General features: G+C 42.8%; 1 protein-coding gene across 1 annotated transcript; it reads left to right on the top strand.

The window, feature by feature from the left end:
• Positions 1 to 1,382: 1,382 nt before the first annotated feature.
• Positions 1,383 to 9,135, top strand: LOC143292576 (uncharacterized). The gene is made up of 4 exons (XM_076603003.1): positions 1,383 to 1,615; positions 4,615 to 6,584; positions 7,395 to 8,072; positions 8,224 to 9,135. Exons 2-4 carry the CDS (start codon positions 4,626 to 4,628, stop codon positions 8,581 to 8,583), a joined length of 2,997 nt encoding a protein of 998 aa, XP_076459118.1. The 5' UTR covers positions 1,383 to 1,615; positions 4,615 to 4,625; the 3' UTR covers positions 8,584 to 9,135.
• Positions 9,136 to 17,197: the final 8,062 nt, after the last annotated feature.

Raw genomic sequence — 17,197 nt, 5'->3', positions numbered from 1 at the left:
TAGTGTACTTGTATTGTATTGAATTGTCATTATTCTATGACTAAATAGATGAATAATAAATCACACACACACACACACACACACACACACACACACACACACACACACACACACACTTTTTTTTTTTTCTTGCACGTCTTCATAAACAGTCGCTACCCGTTTTTTTCACTTCTTCTGTCTGCATGTGTAGTTGTTTACTTTTCATATAGATAAACCATTTTTTTCTAAATTCGTTTTCATTTTATCAGGAACAACGACAAGGATTCTTCTTTTCAGTGTGTGAAGTACACACCACCCTTCACCCCTGTCACTGACTCTGCCTCCTCCATTCTGTTAGAATTATCCCTCTTGCTCGGCCTCGTTCATCATCAGAACAAGACCCAACTTCCACAAATATGCAACATTAATGTCTATTAGCAGTAAGAAAAAGTTGTTAAATTTTGCTAAATTCATTAAATAAGGTTTTTATGTGTTTCGTTAGGAGCCAGTTTCAGTCTGGATTCTTTATCACTTATGCCTTAACTGTACTGTTGAATAGGAATTAGAACAATGACGTCAGTGTGTTAATCTTGACACTGCATTCCGTACATACCCATTTGTAATTGCATGATCATATTTTTTATATGTCTTTTTCTCTCCTGTATATATCAAACCAATTCCACTATTACTGGCAAATGGGTGCAAAAATAACAAATTATTGTGTATTAATTTTTATTTTGTTACACCATGTCATTGTTATTGCTATGCTCCAACTAACCCCTCAGTTCCCAGTTCAGGCTCAACTAGTCAGATACAGAGCCGTATTGTAAATCTAAGTTGTGATTTGTGCATTTGTCTATGGAATATTGCTTTCGCTATTCCTATTGCATTGTATCAGACTGATGATTACATTTGGCCTTTTATTTTATTTCATTTTATTTTTTCCCCATTTGTATTATCCCTCCTTTTGTTTCTTCTTTTTATATTATCTTCGCTCTTCCTCTGTGGCCGTCATCCTGTTATTGTCATGTTTCTTTGTTTCTCTATGACTCAAAAGAGTTAATGGAAATAAACAAACTCTGAAACTCAGTTCGAATTTCCAGTCAAACTTGGGAGAAAGAGCGAAAGCGGGATTGGAACCCAAAACCCTCACGGACCCTGTATTGGCAGATGAGCGTCTTAACTGTTCTGCCACCTTCATTCCATTGGTGTAAGAGGCTTACATTTACCTAAGAGACCGACGCCGACATGCATGGTTGGCACCAACCGAGGGAAAATGGAATGAGGAAGAGAAGAAAGGGGGTGAGGAGAGGGGGGAGGGGGCAGGGTGGGCGGGTCATGTGACGTGTTGAAGGGTAAGAGGACACAAATCACCATGAAAAATCGGCTCGCTGTCACAGTGTTGTGTTGCAGGACACGTTTTCGTGTGTGTTGCAGCCTCGACTGATCTGTTTGGTTCGAAAGTTCTCCGTTCAAAAGCTGTGTAGCCCTACGTTTTTTGTTTTGTTTTAAGAACATTGAACTGTGGTTTTGTGGAGCCAGTCTAATAAATGTGTTTTGATCAGCACAGACAGGACGAGTGACGAAAGGCTGGAGCTAAAACGACCCACTGCCTGACGGCCGCAAGTTCACAAAGGTGAGAGCGTCACACTGCAGTAGAAATAACTGCGCTGGCCCGGTGTAGCATCCCAGACTGCCCCCCCCCCCCCCCCCCACTCCCCTCCTCACCCCGGAAACGTCCCTGGGGGACAATTTGACCGCTGGAAATGTCCCCCGGGGACTTTCTCACCGTTCAAAATGTCCCTTACGGACATTTTCAGCGGCCAAAATGTCCCCTTTTTTGCGTTTTAGCCTCGTTTTGAAATGTCCCCCTTACCCTGAAAATGTCAACCCCTTGTACCCCGTCACGGTAGCATCCCCTTTGCCAAAAATGCCCCCCGTCCCCGCCCCCTCCTCACGCCCCCAGCTTTTCTCCAACAGAACATTAATTTTGTTACATCTGTGAGTGCACGCTGTGTGTGTGTGTGTGTGTGTGCGCGCACATATGTATGAGTCCGTACCTATATTGGTGTAGGTCGTGTGTGCGTGCCTGTGCGCACACGCACGTGTGTGTGTGTGTGTGTGTGTGTGTGTGTGTGTGACTATATTAGTGTAGGTCGTGTCAGCAGTCAAAACACGGTCCTCTGTTTCTGAAGTATACCGACTGTCACATCAAGAACAGCGGAAGCTGTTAAATATATATATATATATATATATATATATATATATTTATAATATATATATGTATGTATGTATATATATGTATATATATATACATATATATATACATACATGTGTGCGTGTATGTGTGTGTGTGTGTGTGTGTGTGGTTTTAGCGATGACTGATTTTTCTTTGCAAGAGTGTTAAAAGCTGGATGTATCGAATTCAGCGTGGCTGATGAAAACTGTGCCAGTGTGGTTTCATACTTGAAAAAAGGTCAGTATATTTACCCAAGTGCGCTCAGGGATGCAGAACAAAGAAAAAGGTCGAGAAAAGAGCATTTCGTAGAACTGCTGGCCTCTACACAATACGAAGAGATATTTTGAACCACAGAGGCAATTAATATATTTTTTTAGTTGTTGTATGTTTTTGTTTTTACAATTGTTATTGCTATTCTATTTTGTGGTCTGACGTGGCAAAAATTCGATTGTTCATTGTTTTATTGAGGACATGATAATTTTGTTACACCATATGTTTCTCTCTTCAATGTTTATGTCCGTGACATGTCATTTGTTTGTTTTCAAACTGTGATTTCAATATTTTCAAGTCACTAACACATATACACACATGTCTCTCTTTCTGTCTGTCCCTCTCTCTGTCTGTCTCTGTCTCGCTCCCATATAATAATCTCTTCAGTTTTGTCAACTGAGGCATGTTCAGATTATTATTTTACCCAGTGGCACTATCACACTGACAGAGAGACAGGGAAAACACATGGAATATATACCAAAGATTTTGCATTGAAAAATGGTTTTTATCACTTGAAATAACTTTCACATATACTTACACGCGCACGCATATATGCATACAGACACACATTCGAGGGAGGTGGGAGGGAGTGGAGCATTTTTAGCAAAGGGGACGTTACGGGAAACATGGGGAGGGCATTTTCAGGGTAAGGGGGACATTTCAGAACGAGGCTAAAACCCAAGAAAGGGGACATTTTCGCCGCTAAGAATGTCCGTAGGGGACATTATGAACTGTGAGAAAGTCCCCGGGGGACATTTCCAGCGGTCAGTTTGTCCCCCGGGGACGTTTCCAGGTGGGGGACAATCTGGGATACTACAGCGGCTTTACGCCCATGCAATCAGTTTTATTGGAATGCTTTTCACGTGAACAGGTACATCTAACAGGTTAAAAGAAAAAAAAAAGAAAAAAAAAGGGGGTGGGGTGGGGTGTTGGTTCCGAAATCCCTTCTGACTCTGTACTTTGTTACCTTAGTTACCTTATTTCATCTTTGTTTGATACCTTGTTGATAATTTTCACTGAGTATTCGAGTCCGAGTTTGAGAGGCTTTCAGACACTCTACGTTAAGAATAGTCATTCTGACAAAGATAATCGACAACGGCAAACAGGGAGTTCTTTCCCACTCGCGCCAATAACGGAGTTATACCACGGTGATATATATATATATATATATATATATATATATATATATATATGAGTTGGCCTACCTGTTATACCAGCAGTGGCCCACAAAATACAGATCGGTAAGTTTCAAGTTGTTCCCCCGGAGATGATGAGCGCGTGAAGAACTGTTGTGATACATGGAAATTCGCGAGTTTAAAATTTACACGAAGAACGTCAAATACGCGCGCGCGCGCGCGCACGCACACACGCAACACACACACACACACACACACACACACACACACACACACACACAATCGGGATCCATCAAAAAGAAACAAGACACAGACACGGGCCGAAAAAATACTGGATCCGAGAGAGGGATTGACAACAGCTAAATATTACAGACATCATCGTTTGATAATTTTAGAGTTAAGGATTGTAATATGAGATCCCATCGTTTAGATATTGTGATTTTTTAAATGCATTTTCAGTGTTACGTGTTCGAAAATGGTGCACGTTGCTTTTTGTGTCTGCGCTCATAAGTTATTGTTAGTGTTTGATGTCTGTGTAGGGTTATGTATCGAAGCGATCAATTTATTGTTTAGAAATTAAACATTAGCTTTCATTGTACAGGGAACTGAACATGTTTGTAATGGAATGGAAAGGCTCTGTATTATTATTATTATTATTATTATTATTGTTGTTGTTGTTGTTGTTGTTCACATGCAAACACACACAGACGCACACAAACACAGACACACACACGCACGCGTGCGCGCACGTACAGAGAGAGAGTGAGAGAGAGAGAGAGAGAGAGAGAGAGAGAGAGAGAGAGAGAGAGAGAGAGAGAACAGTTTCTTATGGAGCGACTACTATTGTTAAAAAAAAAAAAGATACGATATGGTGTGACAATTATAATTATGATGTAATGTACTGTGGCGCAAATGTGCAAGTAATGTACACACACTATTCTGGACATGAAAACATTATACATTACAACGTGTAAATGTCTGTGATGACAGACCTGGACATCATGACGGCGAAGACGGCACGATCTGGGCACAGGTGGTGTCTGACGGTTGGCGTGGTGATGATCCTCCTCCTCGGCTGTGACGTCAGCAGGGCCATGCACTGCACTACCACCACGTCCACTGCTGGTCCCCGTGTCCAGTGCAGCCACCACCGACTGACCAGGTTCCCTGCCCCCCTGCCTACTGGCGTGGTGTGGTTGGACATGGCGTCCAACTTTCTGACCTCACTCGATGACTTGATACATCTGCAGCTGACAGCATTGCAGCACCTTGATATCAGTTATAACAGGCTTTCAGAGCTGTCAAAAGACACCTTCTTGAACCTACCAACCTTGGAAACTCTGAACGTTGGTAACAACGCTCTGAGAACTCTGCCAAGTGATGTCTTCAGTGGCCTAACCAACCTGTCCACTCTTGTGCTGTCAGCAGTTGGACTGAATTCAGTGTCTGACACCATGTTCAGAAACACGATCCGTCTTCGTTCTCTGGACCTGAGCCATAACAACCTGAGCAGCATACCGTCAGCAGCCCTGCGGCCTCTGACAGACCTTCAGCGTTTGGATCTGAGCAGCAACGTGCTGACAGCTATCTACAACCACAGTCTGTGCACTCTGTCCAGTCTCCAGTATCTTAGCCTGCGTTCCAACAGACTGAGCTCTGTCTGTTCGGATGCCTTTGATGGCTTGAAGAATCTGATCACACTCGATCTTCGTTCTAACCAACTGGGTTTGGAATCTGGGTATCTGCCAAGAATGTTCATGCCTCTGGTTTCCCTCGAAAACATTCTTCTGGAAAACAATCAGTTGGGATTTGTTGAAGACGATTCTATGAAACTGCTAGACCCCTTGAGTTCCCTGAAGGCCTTGTCTATGGACTTCTTCTACGACTCTTATTTTGGCACATCCTTTTCAAAACTTACTGCTCTGAAAACCTTAACTCTGAATCCGAATGTTTGTCAACTTGGACACATCAGTAATACCACTTTTTCTGCTTTCCACTTCTCTGCTCTTCAGACTCTGAACCTGCATAGTTGTCTTCTCTTCCGAGTGGACCTGTGCGCCTTCTGCCACCTCCCTCATCTCACCCACCTATATGTAACACACACATACACTCTGAAAATACACCACTTGTTATTAGCATTGTACGGAGTTCAAAACCAGACCCTTGAAGAAGTCAACTTCAGTAATGTTCGTCATATGGGCCCAACAATCCTGGACAAGGCCAATACAAGGTATCTGAACAATGTATGCATAAAACGTCTCAGTTTACGCTTTTGCGACCTGGTTGAGTTTTCTTCGACAGCTTTCAATACCCACGGAATCCTTTTGAAATGTCTGACACATCTGGATATATCAAAGAATAGGCTGCCATACGCGGAACCCGCGACTTTCTTGAAGCTGATGATTGGGATGGTCAGTATTGAAGTTCTGGATATCCATGGACAGCGTGGTTTTGCTAGAGGGAGTAGCGGTCACGTTCACAAGCCGTCAACCCTTCTCAACCCACGTTCGAATACAACGCTTTACCTGAACGCAGCTTCATCATTGAGGTACCTGAATGCGTCAGGTGGGATTCCGAATTTTTCTCAATTACCCATGCGTATCCATGTACCCAACGGAGGTAACGTGACCGTACTGGACCTGTCTTATTGCGGGGCTATGGACTGTGACTTTACATTCACTGGACTGACCAGCATTCACACTTTCGCTTTCAGTGGCAACGACTGCTTCAAAATAGGAAATCGGGTCTTTGAGCACATGTCAACGCTGCGGCGTTTGAGACTTTCCGATGTCTACCTTCAGGAGGCATATCTCAGGGCCAACTGGACTGCTCTGCTACAACCTATAGGCGACTTGGAAGAGCTGGAGTTGTCCAGTAACCACCTCAGCAAATTGCCCCCTGACTTGATGAAACTCCAGTCCCGTCTGAAGCGTCTGGTCCTGGCTCGGAACAGATTTGAGGTAAGCCAAAATGAACGTTTTCCTCTTTGTGCATGTGCGTGTTTTGTGTATGAGTGAGATTGTGTATATGTTCGCTCTGGTCAAGTGCATTGGCGCATACGTGCGCATTCATGTGAATTCATGAACGTGTGTTTGTATGGGTGAGTATGTTTCAGGTGATCTTTCATTTGGTTGAGATTGAGGAAACAGCTATAATTGTAAGGGGTGTCTCCTGAGCCCTTGCCATAAGGGACGGTTGGTTTACTGTCATTGCCAAAACTCCAGTTTTGCCCCTTTTCCCACAAGTCCACAGGGGACAAAAATCGAGTTATTTTAGGCGAAACAAATGGCTCTACCTCTTAGAGGTCAAATGGCCACAATTTCCGGCTGAATAATCCAGTCTCGTAATGCTTTTTTGTTTTTGTTTTGTTTGTTTGTTTGTTTGTTTTAATTCATTTATGACGAAGGGAGATTTTTTCGTCTGTACCTGTTTTACCCCACAGTGAAACTGACCATTGAGCAGATTTGATTTGAGGGACCATTTTCGTAAATTGATCTGAACAGTTTAATGCGCACTCCAGTCTACAAGGTCTATCAATAGAACCTGAACAAGTGCTCGTGAGCACACACGCATGCACGCACACACGCATCCACTCACCACCCCATACAAAACAGAACAGTTTCTTGAGAAGGTGTGTCTTTGTCTACGTCTGCGTCAATGTACCTAACACGGTGTCGCACCCCCTCTTTCCTCCCAACCCGACCCCCCACATTTTCACCCCCTTGCCCCCCCCCCCCCCCCCCCCCCCCCCCCCCCCCCTGCCCCTCCAGTCCATCCCTGTGGACATCTCCCACCTGACGGAGCTGGAAGACCTGGACCTGAGGGACAACCTGATCCACATCCTTCCCCGCACGGACACACAGACCCTGGACCGCCTTGCCGCCAGCCACACCCTCACCCTCCGTCTCCGTGGCAACCCGCTGAGCTGCACATGCCAGGCCCTGGACATGGTGCACTGGCTGGGGACCACGACGGTGCGTCTGGACGGGGAGGTCCACGACGATGGCTTCGACGATGACTACGACGACAACGGGCGGGACTACCCGTGCGCGTTGGAGGACGGCAGCATGTCCAGCACGCGGAGGGTGTTGGCCGAGTGGGAGGGTCACTGGAGGCGCTGCGTGGGTCTGCCAGTCTTCACGGTGTCCGCGGTGGCTCAGCTGCTGCAGCTGCTGGCCCTGCTGCTGACCTACCTGCTGTGGAGCAACTGGACGCTCGTGCGGCACGTGTGGCGCGTGCTCCGTCACACGCGGTTGCCGCGCCGCGCTGACTTCGCGCACGACGCTCTACTGGTGTACGCGCCTCGGGACCTGGAGCTGGCCCTGGCGGTGCGGCGGTGCGTGCGGCACGTGAGGTCAGAGCTACGCCTCGCATTGCCGGACGAAGAGATCATGCCTGGAGACGTCTACGCTGAGGCGCTTGCCGAGTGCTTTGAACGAAGCTGGAAGGTATTTTTTTTTTAATTATTTTTTTTAATAATCATTGTAGATGGTTCAGTCAACACTCCCCTCAAACACACACCTCTCTCTCCCACCACGTGCAGATAATTCAGTCAAGCCCCCTCTAACACACATAATCTATTTATATCCCCACGTGCAGATCATCCTGCTGGTGACGCAGGAGTTCCTGCAGCACGAGATGTCAGGCTTCATGGTGCTGCAGGCCCAGGCCAGCCTCACAGACGCCCTGCCTCGCCGTGTGCTGCTCCTCTACTGCGGGGACCTCAGGCCTCCTGCTGCTGCTGCTGCTGCTGCTGCTGCTGTTGGCGGTGGTGGTGGTGGTGGTGGCGTAGGGGGTGCCGCTCGCCCCGCCCGCGTGTCCATGAGGCGTCTGCTGCGCGTGCTGCCCGAGAGCAACGTGCGTCACGTGCCGGGCGGCATCCACGCGAGGCCCCGACTTGGTGACGGGTCCATCCACCCCACCTGGCGATTTCTGGCCCGGGCCGTCACTGAGGACTGAAAATGGCTTTCTCCCGATTGGAAGAGAACAGGAACAACAACATACAACAACAACAACAACCAAAATAATAATGAAAAGAAAAAAGAGAGAGAAAGAAAAGAAAAGAAAAGAAAAAAGAATCAAAACACCAAAATCCAACAGCCAACCATAACCTTCTCCCCTGCCCCCTCCCCCTTCCCCCTCCTCTATCTCTCGATCTCGTTTCAAAGTTTAAGCGGAGGACACGATGTTTAAACAGTGTGCTGTGGGTCTTTTATTTATTTGTTTAGTTATTTATTCATTTTGTTATTATTATTAATTATTTATTTGTGTGTGTGTGTGTGTGTGTGTGTGTGTGTGTGTGTGTGTGTGTGTGTGTGTGAATCGTTTCAGATTCAACCGAATTGAAATGAAGTGCGGTAGGCAGCTCTTTGTATCTCCCCTGTAATTACACCTTTCATACTCCCCAGCCACCCCCCACTACACCACATCCCTCTCTCTCCCTCTCTCTCTCCCTCTCTCTCTCTCACTGCAAACTGTGCGAAACGATTGTGAACTCCTAAATCAAAGTGACACTCCTTTTCTACTTTTATATTATTAGTGTGTGTGTGGATGGGGGGGGGGGGGGGGGGCAGGGAGGGGTCGAGGGGGGGAAGGGGTGTGCCGAGTATGTACGTCGTGTTGTGTTTTGACATTTCATTTTGGTGGTTCAACTGGCTGTGTGGCAGTTGTCAGCTACTTATTTGAATTTTTCGAAATATTTCCTTGGTTTTAGTATATTTTTCTTTATTTTCTATAATAGTATTGATCTTCAACCGCCGCTGAAAAATATGTCAGACTTACATGGAAACGCCGTACGGTTTGGCCAAGCCAACGGGACAAGAATTGCTCACTTAAATGTCTACCATTTGTATAACAAAATGCCCGATATATGTTTACTTTTGAATGGACCCCCTATCATCCACGTCCTTGGACTCAGTGAAACACGTCTTGACTCCCGAATACCGAATAACAAACGAAATACTGTCAATCCCCAACTATGACATAATTCGTCGAGATGCAGTTAACCACGGTGAAACTGGACTACCAATCTATATACACAATAGTATATCACAATATGTCAAAAGGGGAGCTGATTTAGAGAGCACAATGATTGAGTGCATCTCTGGATTGAAATGAAATATTGTATGTCGCCCCTCATTCTTCTTGGATACCTATACAGAAATCCTGCATCGACATATAACTGGCTTGATGATTTTGTACAACACCTTACTGCTTGGTGACTTTAACTATGACCTATTCAAACCCCAACCAGCCTGGCAGTCAACCATCACACTTTTTGGCTTACACCAACTGATAGAGTTACTTCCACTTCCTCTACCCTGTTGGATCACATATACACTAATAACGATCATTCGATAACTGATGTGAACGTGTTAGGCAAGAGTATCAGCGACCATTCTGTTATCGTCTGCACTTGGCTAAATCACCAAACAAAGGTGATACAACTATGCACTACAGATCTTTCAAGAACTTCGATAATTTTTTTCCCTGCGATTTCAGCTTAGCACCGTTCGATAATGTTTTGAATTCCTCTGACCCAACCAAAGCTCTAGATACTTTTTATGACATACTGCTTTCTATGATAGATAAACGTGCGCCTTTCTGAGGAAAAGAGTTAAATGTCCCCATCTTCCTGGCTGGCTCACACCGGAAATCTCAAAAGCAATGGATGAACAAAAAGAGGAAAAAAGAGGAAGAAAATTTAGAACATCTACCAGAGTCTATTAAAAAAAACAAAAACAACGCGAAAAAGAAAAAAAAAAAAAAGAAAGCAGACTACAAAAAACAAAGAAACAAAGTAACAGATATCATTTGTGCTTCAAGACAAGCACATTTCAACAAATTGTTAACAACCAATAGAGATACTTCCTCCTATGGCAAGCAATTAATGAAATTACTAACAGGTCTCGTGTTAAAATTCAAAAACACTACACATGGTCGCCTGATGCATTCAACAATCATTTGCTAAACATAGCTGAGTCAACAAAATCTAACGAAACACTGTCCGCTGAAATTTACAATATGTCATCCTCTATTTTAACGTTCTGTAACAGCACAATTGAACGAGAAGATTCCTTAAAGATACCTCCTCTTGCAATCCATGAAGTTGGTGCTCTCATTTCCAGTCTAAGAAACAAAAAATCAATAGGACCTGATGGTATTAATGCCTCTCTACTAAAACTCGCTCTTCCTTACATCGTTGTACCCTTTACATTCATATACAACTTTTGCATCGAACACGGTATAATTCCTGCTCTGAAATCAGCAAAAGTTATTCCATTATCGAAGTCAAAAGACACGTCAGATCTGACCAACTTTAGACCTATTTCGCTTCTGTCAGTATTGTCGAAACCACTCGAAAGAAATGTTCATAAACATCTTATGCAATATCTTGAAAAACACAAACTTTTCCATCCTTTGCAGTCAGTTTTCCGACATCGTCACTCATGTCAAACAGCGTTAGTCCGTCTGTGTGATTCATGGTTGTCTGGCTTCAACCGCAGTGAAATCGTAGGTGCTATTTTTCTTGACTTACAGAAAGCTTTTGATCTCGTTGACCACAAAATATTCTTACAAAATTGTCATTGTAAGTCAGAGACCCCACCACGCTGTCCTTTTTCGAACCATTCTTTACCGACAGAACACAACATGTGTTCACCAATAGTAGATTTTCTTCTACGGGAGCAATAAAAAGTGGAGTTCCTCAAGGATCTGTTTTAGGGCCTCTTCTATTCTGCATACTTACCATTGATCTTCCTTTGTATGTATCAGACTCCAGAGTCTCGTGTGCCCTTTTTGCAGATGACACTTCCTTTCATTCCAGTGCTGTCAGCGTTGCTTCAGTTCAGTATTATCTTCAAACGGGCTTAAATGATGTTTCTAAATGGTGCAAAACCAACTGTATGACATTTCATCCCCCAAAACAAAGAGTATGATTATCACGCCAAGACAAACGCATTAAGAAAATCCCCTTGTTCTAACCCTGAATGTCGATGATAACTCCACTGATCAAGTTCGCGAGCACCGCGTCTTGGGAGTCATAATTGATGAAGAACTGAAATGGCAAGCTCACATTGTTTCTGTCTGCAAAAGGTTGGCACGCAGTCTGTTTTTACTCAATCAGCTCAAACCTTACATAGACAGTGAAGTTCGCAAAATGTTCTTCCACGCTCACTGTCTTTCTCACGTCAACTATGCATCTGTTGTCTGGAGCTGTGCTGCAGATGTTCATCTTAAACTGAATTCTCTCCACAAGAGAGCAGCCAGATTAATTCTACCAGATCACTCACTGTCAAATTCAGAAAAGCAAGCCAGATTAAATATCATTCCACTTCAAGAACAGCTAGAATTCAACAAAGCATTACTCATGATTTGAAACGCACAATAACTTTGCACCACAATATCCAAAACACGCCTCATGCCGATACGGCTCTAACAAATACATTTTACCACGTGTTTTCTTTATTCTGCATGAATACCTTTTCCCTTCATTTATGTGTGTGCCATTTGTAATAGATGTAGATTAGCAAGGACAGATTGGAAGAATAGGCTGTGCCTCAAATCTTAATCCTTGAATAAAAACGTTTTGAGTTCTGAGTTCTCTCTCTCTCTCTCTCTCTCTCTCTCTATATATATATATATATATATATATATGTGTGTGTGTGTGTGTGTGTGTGTGTGTGTGTGTGATCACACTCTCTTAGTTTTCTCTTCTGTGACTGATGATTTGAATGTCATGTTCATTTTTACCATAATTTTAAACAAATTCAATTGTTAACAAAATATAGTAATATTATTGATAATAAATTTAATCTCATGTTAATATTGATATTAGCATTATTTTACTATATTATGTATTGTTTGTTTATTTGGTTTATTTCATTATTTCATTACTTACTGTTTATGAATGTTATTTGATACAATTGATAATATGGTTCATCAGCCGTCATGATAAAATTGAAGTGCAACGTTGTGAGCACAGTATAAGCTTTAAGGTTGTTGATGCTCTTTTGTCATTCATTGCATTGTAATCATGTGTATTGTTGAATAATTAAAGATTATTTAAACCAACAAAATATAGTGAACTACCAGGTTACCTCACGAACACACCAGGTTACCCCACTAACACCATAGATTTAATTGTTTTTAGCCCGAACACAGATTTATGTTGCATCTGGTGTTTCATGAGGAATATGAAGATTATCATGGATTGGTATTGCCCAGCACTGCCTGCATGCATGACTAGTTGCAATAGTCAGCAGCGCACTAGACGGCGTGCTGTGAATTGTATTGTACTGAACTATCTTAACATTTTATTGTGTTGCAATGCATTGTACTGCGTTGTATTATAATGTGGGATGCTATAGTTTGCTTCTCTCTCTCTCTCTCTCTCTCTCTCTCTCTCTTTCTCTCTCTCTTGTGTGTGTGTGTGTGTGTGTGTGTGATTGTTTCGTATTGTATCATGTTGTACTGTTCATGTATTTGTATCGCATCGTATTGCAATTGTATGCTGCTGTTTTGAACTGTCCTGCGTTTTGTTATGTTTATTGTATACAGCATTGTCTATATTATACCGTGCAGTGTGTTGTATTATACCACACTGCGCTGTATTGCATCGTGCTGTTGTGTTCTATTGAATTAAGATTTTATTGTGCCCTTATTTTAAACCCCCCCAGAAAAAACAACATTTCCTGACAAGCCCGTAAAAACTAAATGCAAGGAGTGGGTTTCATTGTCTGGTATATTGCATTGTACCTTACTATCTCATGTCAGTTTGCATCGCGTCGCGTCGCGCTGCATTGTTGTGCGTAGTATTTTTTTGTGTACCCTTCTATTCCCTTGTCACTGCTGTAGATACTACTACTACTACTACTACTACTACTACTACTACTAATGATGATGATGACAATGATGAAGATGACGATGATGATTACTGAACTGTTTAATTAAAAAGAAAGCGAAAGGGAAGATGATTTTATGGAATATCGTCTCCCATCAACTAACATTTCCCAATCCTGGTACATAATCATGAAATCTGTCCGAGTCTGCAAACCCCCCCCAATGACTGGTTTTTCCCTGTTGTGCCTCATGATTTTTGCTTAAAGGGTGTATGCATAGCTGAAAGCATGTATGGGTAGCGTAAAGCGTGTTTGCATGTCCACATTTCGTAAAGCCGCGGAGACGTGTAAAGGGCGCGGGGAAAGGCAGCAAAGTGAAAGGATAGGAATTGACGATTAGGTCACAGCAATATATGGGTAAAAAAAACCCAACCCCAAACAAACAAACAAAAAAAACCCCCAAAAAACCAACAACCAAATTAATTGTAAAAAAGGCAGTCCCTAAACCGTGCCCTATTTGTTGACAAAGCGTTAAGCTTCAATGCGTGCAGTGGAAGGCGCGATACGAAGCCAATGTGAGTGTGTGTGTGTGTGTGTGAAGGGGGGACCCGGGGCGGGGGGGGGGGGGGGGGGGGGGGGGCGTTGCTGGTGGTGGTGGTTATGTGAGACATAGTAATGTGTTTGTGGGGAGAGGGAAGGGGAGAGGGGGGGGGGGCAAGGAGGGGCAGGGAGGGGGGTAGGGGGCTCGTGTGAATTCATGTCGTACTGGGCCTGTGTATATTTGTTTGTGGCTTCATATCTGTGAGACTGCATATTTGTTGTGTAGCTCGCTCTCTCTCTCCTCTGTGTGTGTGTGTGTGTGTGTGTGTGTGTGTGTGTGTGCGCGCGCTTGCTTGCTCGCTTGCTTGCTTGCTTTTACTTACATTTAATTGCTTATTAACTTGTTTTAGTATTGTCTTTCTTTATATTTCATTTTATTTCTTTGTGTGCTTGCTTACCAATTTTTTTGTTCATTCTATTTTATTCTAATTCTAGATTTATTCACATATCTATTCTAATTTATTTATCATTAATTCAATGACAAATTTCGTTAATGTATCCCCCCCCCCCCCCCCCCTTCAAGGCCTGACTGACTAAGCGCTTTGGGTAACGCTGCTCAGTGGTCAAGCATCTGCTTAACAGAGGTGGTGTAGCGTATATGGATTCGTCCGAACGCTGTGATGCCTCCTTGAGTCACTGAACTGAACTGAACTGATAGGCTTGAATGTGCTTTTGCGATTCCAGAGTACTCACGTGAAATACGCGTGGATATGAATCAAACGTAGACGTTCTGGCCAAAAAAAATAGCCTTGTTATTCACATTCAGTGCCTGGAAACCTGTTTAACAAGTTGCTCTCAACCGGGTAGATGGTATGTGGCTATTATTAGCTTATAACGTCATTGCGAAAGTAGGAGCGAAAACGGGCAGAGTATTGAATAAGTACACGTTGTTGGTCAGGGTTATTTCCCTTCCATCAGAGGAGTGTGTTCCGGTATTATTTCTGCCAGACGTTACTTTCTTAGTGTGTGTGTGTGTGTGTGTGTGTGTGTGTGTGTGTGTGTGTGTGCCTTGCTCTTAATTACATTTTGCTGGTGTAAGCAAAGTTCATTTAAATATATGATTCCTTTTTTATTACAAATTTTGGTTTGAATAATCTTTAATTGTTCGACACTTCACATGAATTGCAAATACAAACAATGACAAAGAACAACAAGCTGAAAGCTTATAATGTGCTCAACAGTGCACTCCAGTTTCAACCTGACGGCTGATAGTATCAGTATCAGTAGCTCAAGGAGGCATCACTGCGTTCGGTCAAATCCATATACGCTACATCACATCTACCAAGCAGATGCCTGACCAGCAGTGTAACCCAACGCGCTTAGTCAGGCCTTGAGGGAAAAAGAAAAAAACAAAGAAATAAATGAATATCTGAATATGAAAAAAAAAAAAGAATCCCCCGCACCCCCCTCCCGAAACCCCCAAAAAACCAAAACGGCTGATAAACAATATACATCACAAATGTCAAACATATAAATGAGATAATGCTACTATCAATGTCAACGCAAATTTATATCAACTGTAGTGAAATCGTGAGTGCTATTCTTTTTTATTTAAAGAAAGTTTTGATATCGTTGATCATAAGATATTAAAAAAAATTGTCGTCATATCTTAGAGACCCAACCACACTATCCTTTTCGATTCCTACCTTACGAGAGTCTGGATCTGTGCTGCAGATATACATCAGAAGAGAGAAGCTAAGTTCCCTCCAGAAGAGAGCAGCGAAATTATTTTTAGCAGATCTGGAAACTATAGGTGGCAATAATAAGGAGGACATTTATGTCTCACTTATTGGTGTCGATCTCTTGGTATTGCTGTGTTTTTGTGTTTGTTTTTTGTCACCTTCAGAAAAAAACAAAACAAAAAAAACCCAATCCAGATTCAACATCTGTCCAGTAAAAAAAAAAAAAAGAAAAGAAAAAAGAAAGAAAAAAGAAAGAAAGAAAGAAAGAAAAGAAAATAGAATTCAATGAGGCGTTACTCGTGTACTGAGTGCACAATAACCTGGCGCCACAATGTCTAAAATCTTGTTTACTTCGAGCCTTGTGCTGAAATGGCTCTAACGGGTACATTCTACCACGCACCTGAACTGAGCTGTTCAAAATATTAGTTTAGCTCACTCAGTACGGCCAGTCCTCTCTTGTCCTCTACACAGACCCCTCGGATGTCCAGTGGGTGTCTGAATGACCAAACCTTTAGCTTCCGTCGTCAGAATTGTGGCATTCTTTGTCAACATTCACCTCTTCAGTATAAGAGCCTTCCGCTTGCAATATTTTGATGATGGTAATTGGGGTGAAACGCTGTTAACGTCGTCTCTTTCGCCGTTCGAATGGAGAGAGTTAGCATTTTCAGGTCCTTCCATATGGATCTCCCTTCCCCTGTAATCACGGGCCCACAAGCGGTACAGTTTTCAATCTATTTTCAAATCAAATCTGCATAAATTATTTCAGCCCTTCTGACATAAACCGACTCAGATCTGGAAACTATAGGTGGCAATAATAAGGAGGACATTTATGTCTCACTTATTGGTATCGATCTCTTGGTATTGCTGTGTTTTTGTGTTTGTTTTTTGGGTTTTTTTCTTTCTTTCTCTTTTTGTTTTGTATATTTATTGGTGTTTTTGTGTACATGCGTTATACATATTCATTTTTGCTCACTGGCAGTGATGACAATAGCAGTTGTACAAGTTATACTGGTGGAGGTGTCGGTCATTGTAGTAGTATTTTCTGTATGTGTCATAAGTGAAAATTACAAAGATATGACGATTTATCTGACTGTTTACCTTTAAAAGTAGTTCTATAGCCTCTCTCTCTCTCTCTCTCTCTCTCTCTCTCTCTCTCTCTGTCTCTCTCTCTCTCATAATCGAGAAAATGAGTATCTCCTTTCGTTCCTTTTTGCTATGTAGTGTTGCAAATGTCGATTTATGATTCACGTACCCATGATTTTTACTGTGCATAATGTATTCATACAAATATATATATATATATATATATATATATATATATATATATATATTACGCTTTTGTTTCCATTTCGAGGGCTGGATGAAAATAAAAGCTTTTTGTGTTTGCTTACTCTCTTACCCTCAGACAATAAAAACATTATTCAATTCGCGCGCGCGCGCGCGCGCGCGCAC

Source organism: Babylonia areolata, chromosome 18 (genome assembly GCF_041734735.1).
Source record: "Babylonia areolata isolate BAREFJ2019XMU chromosome 18, ASM4173473v1, whole genome shotgun sequence".
Classification (NCBI taxonomy): Eukaryota; Metazoa; Mollusca; class Gastropoda; order Neogastropoda; family Buccinidae; genus Babylonia; species Babylonia areolata.
Note: the sequence above shows the minus strand (reverse complement) of the source record. Positions and strands in the feature narration are given on the sequence as shown.